Source organism: Pan paniscus, chromosome 15, assembly GCF_029289425.2.
Source record: "Pan paniscus chromosome 15, NHGRI_mPanPan1-v2.0_pri, whole genome shotgun sequence".
NCBI lineage: Eukaryota > Metazoa > Chordata > Mammalia > Primates > Hominidae > Pan > Pan paniscus.
In genome coordinates this window covers 97,224,967-97,238,376 of record NC_073264.2, presented here as the reverse complement: position 1 = coordinate 97,238,376, position 13,410 = coordinate 97,224,967, and the positions used below count along the sequence as shown (strand labels likewise).

The 13,410-nt window shown below is 44.5% G+C and overlaps 1 protein-coding gene across 2 annotated transcripts in view; it reads right to left on the bottom strand.

Annotated features, from left to right (window-relative positions):
* C15H14orf132 (chromosome 15 C14orf132 homolog) overlaps window positions 1-13,410 on the bottom strand; it is a 54,364-nt gene that overhangs the window by 14,375 nt on the left and 26,579 nt on the right. The window contains exon 1 of one of the 2 annotated variants that reach the window (XM_063596114.1): window positions 10,364-10,509. The exons of the other annotated variant lie outside the window; for it this stretch is intronic. Within the exon in view, the coding sequence (XP_063452184.1) occupies window positions 10,364-10,393 (30 nt within the window). The 5' untranslated portion in view covers window positions 10,394-10,509. Of the gene's footprint in view, window positions 1-10,363; window positions 10,510-13,410 lie in introns of those variants that run through there. 2 annotated transcript variants of the gene reach the window in all.

The window sequence follows — 13,410 nt, the reverse complement described above, 5'->3', positions numbered from 1 at the left end:
ACTGAAACACACAGTCATAAAATGGTGTCATGTGCACTTTCACAGAGAGAGGAAAAAGGTGATGGGATTTCGACGGGGTGAAGACATTGCGGCTAGAAAGAGGCAACACAGGTTGGGATTCATTACAAGAGCTGCAGAATCAGGCATGAGACTGAGCTCCCACGTGGTTCGTTTTTAGCTGTATGATGAGGGCAAGTGACTAACCATCCAATGCCTCAGCTTCCTTATCTGTAAAATGAAGATAAGAGCAGGAACCACCTCCTAAGGTGCTATGGCGTGACAGAAACTCACAGCACCCGGCTGTACGTGTTCCATGCTCGTGAACTGTCATTGTAAGTTTCATCCTTGCTGCCTGGCCCCATGACTCCCAAGGCAGAGAGCTGGACCTGCTGTCTCAAGGTGTCTCCAGAGTGGGGTCTCTTTTGATTTTCTCCATTTTCCACTTTTGGGTCTGGTTTATTTTATGTGGATTACACTGGGAATGTAAGAAAAGAAATGGAAGGTGCATGGCTAGGTACACGCTGATCCCCTCATAAATGTCCTCTGACGGGGAGGGCTGAAGCCCCACAGAGCAGGAGGGTCAGCAAAGGATGGAAAGCACCTGAGTTTTCATTTCCCACTCGTGGACTCTTACAAATCAGCAGGAACTGCTGGGAGGCTGGGCTCTGAATGGCACAGTGGCCTCCTGAGCTGGGGCGGGCAGGACTGCAGGACCGTGAACAGGCAGGCAGGTCCTCCTGAAGGGATGGGTGGTACCTGAAGGGGTCCCAAAGGGAGATGTAAGATCTTGGTGCCAGCCCAGTCTGCCTGCTGGACTGGGCCACTTCTATTGCTGGATCTGTTCCCTGTCTCAACATGAGAACTCCTGCCTGGGACCCACAGGACCATTATGAAACTAGGAGAGTATGAAAAAATGCTTGCGGTGCCGGCACAGATAGAGTAAGCCCAGGCAAGCTCCAACAAGCAATGGCCGAGGCCCCTGGCAAGAAGGCGGCAGCAGCTGGCTCAGGGAGGGAAGATAAACCTGGAGAAAGACAGGCATCATGAGCTTACTGGGGTTTTTGCCTTTTTTATCTCCCAGGACTGAGCGCAAAAGCTCTAGAAGAAACCCCCTCTCTCTAGACAGAAGACTGAGAAGCCAGGCTCCTGTGAGCTGGCAGTTTGAGGGGAATCCCCGATTTTTACTTGTTTTCTCTTTTTTCTCTCCTGGTCCTGCCTCTCAAAGCAGTGTCAGTTGCTGAGCTGTGTTGCCACGGTTGCGATGGCAGCAGTGACAGTTCCGCCGGCCAGAGGAAGCCGGGGAAGGGCCCCATGGTCTGAAGAGCGTGGGGGCTCCCTTGATCTCTTCCATTTTCTCTCACTGCTTTGCCTGCAGGGTGCCCCGGCAGTGCAGACCTCTGCAGCAGCACACGAGGATGCAGCGGGCAGAAACGCAGGCTTTGCAGCCAGAGGGTTACACAGAAAGGCCCATGGGAGCTAGACAGTGTCAGGGGAACCCAGAGGGAGGAAGCTGGAGGAGGGAACCCCCTAAGTTTGTGGTGTGAACCTGTACATATTTTGGGCTCACCCCAAACTGCATGCACAAAAGAGATTCAAAGGAGCACAGTAAAGGCTCTGATAATTGAACTATGGTGCAAACCCCTGCCATGTCGAGACTAACTACTGAGGGGTGCACCTGCAAGACACACCCAAACGACATGCAACCACCGCTTATAGAAGGTGACAGAGAATTTTCAGACCAGACCCAAACTGCCAAAACAAAGCAATGCTCTAAAAGTTTTAACAAGACACAGTGTACTAGTTAGCTCTGGCTGCCATACAAAGTACCCCAGACTGGATGGCTTAAACAGCAGAGATTTACATCCTCACAGTCCTGGAGGGTGGACGTCCAAGATCAAGGTGTCGGTAAGGCTGTTTTCTTCTGAGGCCTCTCTTGTTGGCTTGCAGGTGGCCGCCTTCTCCCTGTGTCTTCACATGGTCTTCCCCCTGTGCATGTCTGTGTCCTAATTTCCTATTCTTATAAGGATGCCAATCATACTGAACTAAGGCATACCCTAGTGACCTCATTTTAACTTAATCACCCCCTTTAAAGACCCTATCTCCAAATACACTCATGTCTAAGGTATTGGGAGTTAGGGTTTCAACATAGGAATGGTGGGGTTGAGGGAGGGGGCAACAACTCAGCCCACAGCCCCCAGCATCTCACAACATAATATTCAAAACACCCAGAATCCAGTCCAAAATTATCACACCTCAGCACTTCTCTCTTGGTATAGAAAGAAATAGGAAATCAACAAGGACACAGAAGACCTAAATGTCACCATCAACCAACAAGATCTAACTGACGTGTACTGAACCTTCCACCTGACAACAGAATGCACATTCTTCTCATGGGCACGTGAAATAGTCACCAGGACAGACCATATCCTGGGTCATAAAGCAAACCTTCACAAGCTTAAAGGAATCAAAATCCTATGAAATATGTCTTCTGATCATAATGGAATTAAACTAGGAGTCAATAACAGAAAGACATTGGGGAAATCTCCCAAAACTTGGAAGCTAAATCACACACTCCTAAATAATCCATGGGTCAAGAGGGAAGTCTCAAGGGAAACTAGCAAATATTCTGAACTGAGTAAAAGTGAAAATACAAGTCATCAGCACTCATTGATGCAACTAAAGCAGTGCTTAGAGAAAAATTTATAGTACTAATTGTTTATATGAGAAAAGAAGAAAGGTCTCAATTTAATAATCTAAACCAACCTTGTCCAACCCACAGCCCACGGGCTGCATGCAGCCCAGGACAGAATGTGGCCCAACACAAATCCATAAGCTTTCTTAAAACATTACTAGATTTTCCTGCATTTTTTTTTCCTCATCAGCTATCATTAGTGTTAGTGTATTTCATGTGTGGACCAAGGCAATTCTTCTTCTTCCAATGTGGCCCAGGGAAGCAAAAATGTTGGACACCCCTGATCTAAACTATACCTTAAGAAATTAGGAAGAGGAGAAGATTAAATTAAACCCAAAGCATACAGAAGGAAGGAAATAATAGAGATAAGAACAAAACTCAATAAAATTGAAAACAGAAACAATAGAGAAAAATCAGTGACTCTACAAACTGGTTCTTTTAAAAGATCAATAACAATGATAAACCTCTCGCCAGGCTGAGCAAGAAGGGAGAAAACACAAATTACCAATATCAGAAATGGAAAAGGGATATTGCCACAGATATTACTGACAGCAAAAGGGCAGACAATAAGGAATTACTGAGATAATTAAAAACAACTGCATACCCATAGGTTTGACAATGTAGGTGAAATGAATCAATACCTTAAAAAACACAAACTACCAAAACTTACTCAAGAAAAAAAGATAAACCACACAGTCCTTATAGCTATTAAATAAGTTAAATTTTTAGTTAAAAATCTTCTGGGAAAAAATCACCAAATGATTTTATTGAAGAATTTACCAAAAATATAAAGAAGAAAAATACAAGTTGTAGACATTCTATTCCAAAAAATAAGAGGAGAGAACATTTTCCAACTCATTTTATGGAACACTTCCCAAATCATCTTAATGAGGCAGCATTACTCTGCTAACAAAATCAAAGACATTACAAGAGCAGAAAACTGTGGATCAATATCTCAATTGAACAAGACAAAAAGTAGTCAACGAGATATTGGTAAATTAAATCCAGCAATATATAAAGAAGATAATGCAAAGCATTCAAATATTCAACATCCAAAAAAAATCAATCCTTACAATTCATGCCACACTGACAGAACTACGAAGAAACAAAACAGTCATATCAATAGATGCAGAAAAAGCATTTGACAAAAGTAAACATCCACTCATGATTTAAAACTCTTAGTAAACTAGAAATAGAAGGGAACTTCCTGGATCTGATAAAGAACATCTAGAAAACAAAACCAAACAACCTATAGCTAACATTATACCTAATGGTGAAAGAGTGAATGCTTCCCTCTATGATCTAGGAATACGAGAGGATGTCTAACCTCACCACTCCCATTCAAAATCACACTGAAAGTTTTTGCCAGTATAATAAAGCAAGAAAAAGAAATAAAAGTCATATATATATAGAGATGCCTTATATATAAAGAAGACATAAAACTATCTCTAATTGCAGAAGACATGATTGTCTATACAGAAAATCTCAAGGAATTTCCAAAACATCATATAACTAATAACTGAATTTTGAAAGGTCATAGAACACAAGGTCAATATTAAAAGATCAGTTGTATTTCCACACTCAAGCAACAAACAATATGAACTTTAGCCAAAAAGCACCATTTACAACAACACCAAAAAATAAAATACTTAGCCTAGATCTAACAAAATACGTGCAGGATCTGAATGCTGAAAACAACATACTGATGAAATAGCAAAGAAGATCTAAATAAATGGAGAGAAATACTACGGTCATGAAATCAAAGACTCAATATTGTTAAGATGTGAATCCTCCCCAGATTGATGTAAAACCTCAATGCCATCCCAATGAAGATCCCAGCAGGAATGTTTGTCAATGCCAACAAGCTGATTCAAGCATTTATTTGCAAAGGCAAAGGACTAAGCATAATCAAAACAATTTTGAAAAAGAAAATAAGTTTGGTGAACTCATGCTACTGTATTTCAAGACTTACGATAAAGCTACAGTTATCAAGACAGTGTAGTGTTAGCAAAAGGATGGATGCATACATTAAATAGAGGGTCCAGAAATGAGATGCACATAATATGGCCAATTAATTTTTGAAAAAATTGCAAAGGCAATTCAATGGAAAAAGGATAGTCTTTTCAACAAATGATGCTGGAACAAGTGGACGTCAATATGCAACAATATATAGAGAGACAGATATGTGAACTTGGAACCCAATCTCTTACACAAAGATTACAAAACAGCTGCAGCAAAAAAAAAAAAAAAAAAAAAAAAACTCATGCCTTATACAAAAAACTCAAAATGGATCTTAGACCTAAATGAAATCATAAAACTATAACACGTTTAGAAAAATACGTTAAGAGAAAAATGTCTGTAATCTTATGGTAGGCAGAGTTATTAGATCCAACATCAAAAGCATAATCCATACAAGAAAACACTGCAAACTGGATTTTATTAAAATTAAAAACATTTTCTCCATGAAAAACACCATTAAGAGAATGAAAAGACAAGCCACAGGCTGAAAGAAACTATTTACAAATCATCTATCTGACAAAGAACTTATAAGTAGAATATATAAAGAACACTGAAAACTCAACAATAAGAAAACAACCCACTTTGTTTTTTCCTTCAACTTCTATTTCAAGTTCTGGGGTCCATGTGCAGAAGGTGCAGGTTTGTTGTTACATAGGTTAACAAGTGCCATGCGGTGTGCTGCACAGATCAACCCATCACCTAGGTATTAAGCCCGGCTTCCATTAGCTATTCTTTCTGATGCTCTCCCTCTTCCCACCCTTCCCAACAGGCCCCAGTGTCCCCCATGTGTCCACGTGTTTTCACAGTTCAGCTCCCACTTGTAAGTGATAACATTCAGTGCTTGGTTTTCTGTTTCTGTGTTAGTTTGCTGAGGATAACAGCTTCCAGCTCCATCCATGTCCCTGCAAAGGACATGATCTCATTCCTTTTTATGGCTGTGTAGTATTCCATGGCATATATGTACCACATTTTTTTTATCCAGTCTATCATCGATGGACATTTGGGTTGATTGCATGTCTTTGCTCTTGTGTATAGTGCTGCAATGAACATATACATGCATGTATCTTTTTAATAGAATAATTTATTATATATTCCTTTGGGTATAGCCACAATAATGGGATTGCTGGGTCAAATGGTATTTCTGCTTCTAGATCTTTGAGGAACTGCCACACAGTCTTCCACCATGGTTGAGCTAATTTACACTCCCACCAACAGTATAAAAGCATTCTTTTTCTTTACAAACTTTCCAGCATCTGTTGTTTCTTGACTTTTTAATAATCACCATTCTGACTGGCGTGAGATGGTATCTCACTGTGGTTTTGATTTGCATTCTCTAATGATCAGTGATGTTGAACTTTTTTTCATAGGTTTCTTGGCCACATGAATGTCTTCTTTTGAGAAGTATCTGTTCATGTCCTTTGCCCACTTTTTAATGGGGTTGGAAAACAACCCAGTTTTAAAAATAGGTAAAAGATCTGAACAGCTAAATAGGAGATAGGTCACTGAACAAGAGATATATATACAGAGGGCAAATAAACACTTGAAAAGGTGTTCATCATCATTAATTAGGGAAATGTAAATTAAAACTACTATGAGATAACACTACACATCTATCACAATGGCTAAACTTAAAAAAAAAAAAAACTTGATGTTCCTAATTTCTGATGAGAAATTGGAGCAACCAGAACTCTTGTACCTTGCTGTGGGAAGCAATTATGCAGCCATTTAAAGAAAGCAGTTTAGCCAGTTCTTACAAAGTTAAACATATGTTTATCATATGACCCAGAAATCCCACTCCTACGTATTTACCCAAGAGGAATAAAAACTGGTGTTCACCAAAAACCTGTGTGCAAATGTTTACAATAGCGTTATTCATAGCTGCCCCACACTGGAAACAATGCGAATGACTTTCAACTGGTAAATGGGCGAACTGTCTACATTCACCCAATATAATCCCACTTGGAGATAAAAATGAACAGGTTATTGATGTCCGCAATGACATGGGTGAATCTCAAATGCATTAGGTTACACTGAATGAAGCTATGTGGAAAAGGCCATTTAGATGGTATTCTGGATGATGCAAAAAACAATGGGGTGGACAACAGCAGAGACAGGGATGTGTCAGGTAGTGGGTGGTTGACCGCAAGAGACTGCAAGAGGAAATATTTTGGAGTGATGGAAAGTTCTAAATTTTTATTGTGGTCATGGTCACAGGGTTCTGTGCATTTGTTACAAGTTAGAGAACCGTATCATCCCCTTCACCAAAACAATTTTCTGGTATGCATATTAGCAAGTAAATCAAAAGCACACCTGGGAAGAAGACTGCAGCATTTGCTCTGAGCCAGGCACTGTGGCAAGCCCGGCATTCACCATTCCATGCAGTCCTCAGGGCCCCTGGGAGGTGGTGGTGGCCTTCCCACTGCACAGACTCAGCTGAGGCCCAAGCGCCCAGGGTCAGGCTGGACCCCAAACCACATCTGCCTCCACGTCCCAAGCTCTTTCTACAGCGCCAAGATTTTACTGCATATATGACAAAGATGCTTGGCAAATTGAGACTTAGTGGACCTCAGCCCATAGCAGAGATCACTGTGGTGTTTCGACAGGCCTGCAGAACATGCGACAACTCTCCTGAGGAAGTGCTCGGAAGGATTCTCCAACAGCGTGGGCATGGCTCCCTGAGTCCCAGGCCTTTCCATTCATATCCCCCACCTTAACCCTGATGGCCATTCCGACTTGGGGGATCTCTTGAGCCCTGCATGACCATTGAGTCAGAGGCATTGAGCCCTGCATGCCTGTGAGTCAGAGACAACTCCAAAAAGAGCCTCTCCCTTCACACCAGGTCTCCCTTCACCTCTCTGTGAGGCCACATTCACATGGCTCTCCTAGGCATGCCCCGGAACTGTGCTGAAGCTCAAGCTGATTGATTTCAGCAAAAGTCCTTTGTGACGAAGGCCCAGGGCTGGACAGGCACAAGGCGATGTCCACCAGCCCTGGCAGGGCACCCTGTGTGCCCCACCTCCCTGCAGCTGTCTACACTCCCCCTGGGGCTGGTCTTCTGCTGAGACATCTGGGGCTCTCACTCACCACAGAACAGGGCCCAGCTTCCCAAGGTTGAGTGGCACCATCCCTCAGGGTGGCAACAGGCTGGGTCCACAGGCTGCCATCTGAACCCCTTCAGGAGAGAGGGCTGGGACTGTGGCAAGCTGGTCAAAGACTGGGGATCCCCAGGGGGCAGTGTGTGTTCATGGCTTAATTGGGGTGACAGTAGTAGCAATGATGGCAATCAGAACACTTGAGTTTATGCCACCAAATCCAGGGAAAGTGGAGAAGAGACGGGCTTGCTTGCATTTCACTATAGGAGAAAGACCCCTGGTGATGAAGGCTTGAAGGGAGACATGGGCAACAGAGGAAGAGTGAAATGGTTTGGCTGTGTCCCCACCCAAATCTCATCTTGAATTGTAGCTCCCCAAATCCCCATGTGTTGTGGGAGGGACCTGGTGGGGGGTAATTGGATCATGGGGGCAGTTATCCCCATGCTGCTGTTCTCGTGATAGTGAGTGAGTTCTCACACAATCTCATGGCTTTATAAAGGAGCTTTCCCCTCTTTTGCTCAGCACTTCTCCTTCCTGCCATCATGTGAAGAAAAACATGTTTGCTTCCCCTTCCGCCATGATTGTAAGTTTCCTGAGGCACCCCCCAGCCATGTGGAACTGTAAGTCAATTAAATCTCTTTCCTTTATAAATTACCCAGTCTCAGGTATGTCCTTATTAGCATCATGATAATGGACTAATACAAACCTCATTGGACGTTGCTTCCCCTTCTCAGCACATCACCAAAGGCTCAAAGTGAGCTCAGCTGTCTCTGCAAACTGCAGACAATGATCGATGACCTTTACAGTGTGGCAGTCATTAACTCACAGTGGTTTAGCTGCCTTTCAGAGACCCTACTACCCTAGGGATGAAGAAACTAAGGTGATGCAGGTGCACCCCATGAGGACACAGGGCATGCAGCTACTCCCCTGCACACCTTCCATTGGAATCTTCAGAACTGCCAGTGACTCTGGTGGGGTAATTTCTATCCGTGCCTTTAACAAAAGGGGATGCAGAAACTGTCTCTAGAAAGGATTAAGCGATTTGCCTAAGGTTAGTCCCTCAGCTAGCAAGGAGTAGAAGGGGTCAGTGCAGTGTGTGTGTGTGAGAGAGAGAGAGAGAGAGAGAGACTTCATCTACACTGGCAAATGAACCTTTGCAATCCAGTTCAAATCAGAATCTGGGTTTCCTGGGACATGCTTCAAGTGTCTCCTCTTCCCTAAGGACTTGCATTTCTACAAACTTGGCTCCAGTTTTATCTGCCATGGGCTTCCTCAAGGAGAGAACTTTAGACGGTGCAGAAGGAGAAGAATGAGGCGGTGATAGGTAACCGGCTCCAGAAAGGGAAGGCTGGGCTGAGGTCAGCTCCAGTGATCCAAGGGAAGGATGGCTACCTGGCTCATGAGACACTGAGGTGGGCAATCAATTATTTAAAAAGTAAACAACGAGGTAAAGAACGTAGGACTCAAGGCACCTAGAATTAATTACCAAGGAAAAGGGACAATTCCAAGGGGCACAACCTGAGTGCCCCCAACAGTGGAAAACCCTCATTTGTCCACAGGGCTCCTACCTCATAGGCTCTTGGTTTAGCCCTGGCTACAAGTGGAGGTGAGGTCTGGGGATGCATTTCAGTAAATCTACCTGGCTTAGTTCAAAAGTCGACCCCTCTTCCTGGGGCAGGGCTCTCCGATGTGGAATATTAAGTGGAAGCAGGACAACAGCATGCTCTGTGAATTTCCTCCGCGGGGTCTTGGAAGGCCCTGGAAGAAATGCTAACGAGCACAGGTTTGAAGACTTCTCCTTAGGGAGATGTCTGTGCCAAGAGCATCAAAATAAACTTCCAGGCTGTAAAAATAAAGGTTGGTTGGTGTTTGCTGGGAAGAAGGGATCTCAAAGTAGAAAGCCATCCTCTCCAAAATAATACATGTTGAGGTCCTTTAAAACTTAAAAAAAAGCAGGATTTTGTGGCATGCATTTCCACATCATCAAGGCCCTCAACTCCATTACATGAGTAACTCATGGAAGTCCCTGGTCAGATGTCAGCCTCTGAGTCCTGGGCCTCTGAAGCCAGTGCAGGAGGCTGAAGCCTTCGAAAGCCGCCTGCCTGCCCAGGCTGACTGCGCCAGCTCCAAACTGGGCTGCCAGTTGTCCAGCTTCATGCACATCCCATGCCTGCCCTGGCTAATCATGGTGTGCCTCACAGGGAGGTGGAGGTGGTGTCTTCCCACCACACAGGTATTATAACTGAGGCTTTGATAGTTTAAATATTTCCAAAGAACCAGAAACTAAATTCAAATTGCCTGAGTATCACGGTATACTTTGCAATATTCCAGGGTTATAGAAATCAATAGTCTCTACCAAATCTGTGTTAGTCCGGGTTCTCCAGAGAAACAGAACCAATAACATATATATATATATATATATATATATATATATATATATATGAACATAAACAGAACCAATAACATATATGTATGAACATAAACAGAACCAATAACATATATACATATATATATACATACATATATATATGAAGAGATTTATTATGAGGAATTGGCTTACACAATTATGGAGGCTGAGAAACCCCACCATCTGTCACCGGCAAGCTGGAGACTCAGGGAAGCTGGTGGCATAATTCAGTCCTAAGTCCAAAGGCCTGAGAACCAGAGGAGCTGAGGGGGTAAAACCCAATCCGAGAGCAGAAGACCAATGCCTCAGCTGAAGCAGGCAGGCAGGAGATAAAAGGGGCGAATTCCTCTTTCCTTCTCCCTCAGTGGACTGGTTGATGCCACCCACATTGGAGAGGATCATCTGCTTTACTGGGTCCACGGATTCAAATGCTAACCTCATCCAGAAACACTGTCATGGACACACCCAATCTGGGCATCCCAGGGTGCAGCCAAGTCGACACCTTAAATGAACCATCACGGTCCTCTGGTGCTCGGCACAGCGCCTGGAGCACAGCACATGCTAAAGGTGACAAGAGCTAACGGGCAGAACTTTGCACAGAAGCCAGGTGCATAGGCTTTTGCTGATGAATGTGGCCAAGCTTTCCTCCCAGGGATAGTAAGCGGCTGCTGCTCCCTACATGGTCCGTGTGCTCATCCTGAGGGAGGTGGAAATAGAGAGCTCCAAAGAGTCCCAGCTTTGGTCTCATCTGGAAGTGAGAAATCCTTTTCTACTCCCTGTAGAGGGTATCAGTGGGTGGGGTCTGCCTCTTTCTACAGACAGGGAGGCTGAAGGCTGGAATCAGCGCCCACGCATCTGCAGTGAGTGCCCGCTGGACGGGCACGGAGCACCCCGCCTAAGATCACTCACATCACACACCTGGGAATGGCGTCCAGGCCTTCTCCAATCCCCAAACCCCAAAGCCTTTCTCATTAACTTGCCCAGCCCTGCAACACGTTGAGGTGACATCCTGCAGAGAACTGGCCTCCAAATCTGGCTGTTTTGCTGAAAAAACATAATCTGCTCTTTCATTAAGCTTTCCAACACACAGGAGCTACCGAGCCTTTCTGTGCTGTTCGCCCATGCAGGGTGCAGTTAAGGGAAAGATTTGGTATCAGTACTTGCCACTCTCCTTGACTAATGTTTCCATGCTGGAGAGTCTTCAATTTACAATGAGGTGGATGAAATAAAAATGAAAGCTAATATTTATTGAGAGTCTGCTCTATGCCAGATATGGGCTGAGCACGTTACAGGCATGATTGGGTTTTATTATCACAACCCTATGAGGTGGGTACTATCGTCACCCTTGTTTGACAGGCGAGGACACAGGCACACATAGTAAAGAAGACATAACTCTCTCTGGAACCCCTATAAGTGGCCACCTGCATATGCTAACATTGAGCAGGACAAAGAGGGCTGCTTTCTTCCCTCAAAGAGCATCTAAGCTGGTGGAAGGTAGAAGGCACGCCTACAGCACTCCAAGTGTGACCAGGCACAATGACACTGGGACCTACACTGAGTGCATGGTAATTTTTTTTTTTTTTAGACGGAGTTTCACTCTTGCTGCCCAGACTGGAGTGCAATGGCCTCATCTCCGCTCACAGCAACCTCTGCCTCCTGGGTTCAAGCGATTCTCCTGCCTCAGCCTCCCGAGTAGCTGGGATTATAGGTGCCCACCACCATGCCCAGCTAATTTTGTATTTTTGGTAGAGATGGGGTTTCTCCATGTTGGTCAGGCTGGTCTCAAACTCCCGACCTGAGGTGATCTGCTCCCCTTGGCCTCCCGGAGTGCACACTAATTTTTAGAGCAATGTTCATGTTTGTTGCAGTGCCTCCCTTGTAAGCAGTTTACCACTGTGCTATCTTTCTGGTTCAGTGGAAGCTTTCAAAAGGGGTCCCACCCAGAGCCCAAGGATGGCAATGGGTTCAGATCCAGTCCCCTGCACTGGCCACACTGGCTTTCCTATCTCCCTGTGAACTGATGTGCCAGGTGTGCTCACGCGGCCACCTTGCTGCGGGCGCGACTGCCTGTGACGGAAGTGCTGGCACGCTGCTGCCTGCAGGTCCCTCTATCTATGCTCTCTTCCTCTCCTGAGCCCCTTCTGGGCACCCCAGCACCTGGGCAAGGAAGAGCAGTATCTTTCGAGTAACAGCTGCTCTGAGACTGGCTGCTGTAACTTCATGGTGTCCCCTCATTTTCACAACAGCTCAGCATGAGATAGAGGTTTGGAGCTCAGAGAGGGATGTTCATTTCCCTGAGCCGGCACAGCCCATACGTAGTTGATCAGAAATCAAACTCTAGATCTACCAACTCCTAACCCTCCTCACTCCAGGTTGAATTAACAGCTTTCTCTATTGGGGTCCTACACTAATTTATTCCTAGAACTGACAAAATATTTATTACATTACATTATATTTACTACATTACATGTATTATAGTACATTATATTATATTACATTACAATATATTATGTTATGTTACATTATCTTATAGTTAGATGTGTACTCACGTTACATTATAGTTAACTGTGTACTTGTCTATTTTTCTTAGGGACTGTGAGCACTTGTAGGATATGAGTTGAGTCTAACTTCTCTTTGAATCCCGGTGCCTAGCACATCTACTGACAGAGCAGATGCTAAAAATATTTTTTATTAAAAAAAAAAGTTTACCCAATCAATTGCTGTGCACTGAGCTACTTGATGTAATATATACATGGTGGAGGAGATGGCTCTATTTTCTGTGTGTCCGACATGCCTCAACCCACAGTTGGACCCAGGGAAATAAGGATATTTTTGGAAAGCCTGAGAGCATTTCAGAATTAAGAGGAAAAAGCAAATTCACCTCTTCTGAAAGTGTTGCCATAGTAACTCTGCACAACGCAGGGGGAGAAAACGCTGTCTCATCAGAGCACAGCATCTTAGATTAGCAATAATGGAGGAAGCACTTGCCCTGGGGGGACAGAAAGGCTCAGATGGTGTGGTCCAGGGCCCTGGGGACCTTGTCCTCCACGCGCATCCCATGGTCCATGGTGAGAATTCAGGGGACTGGGACAAGCCCCAGAGCCACAGCTTGCGTTCAGAGGAGGCTGGCTAAGAACCTTAAGAAGAAACAGCCAAGGCCTGTTTGAGATGCCCCACCTCCCTGGCTATACCTGAGGAGC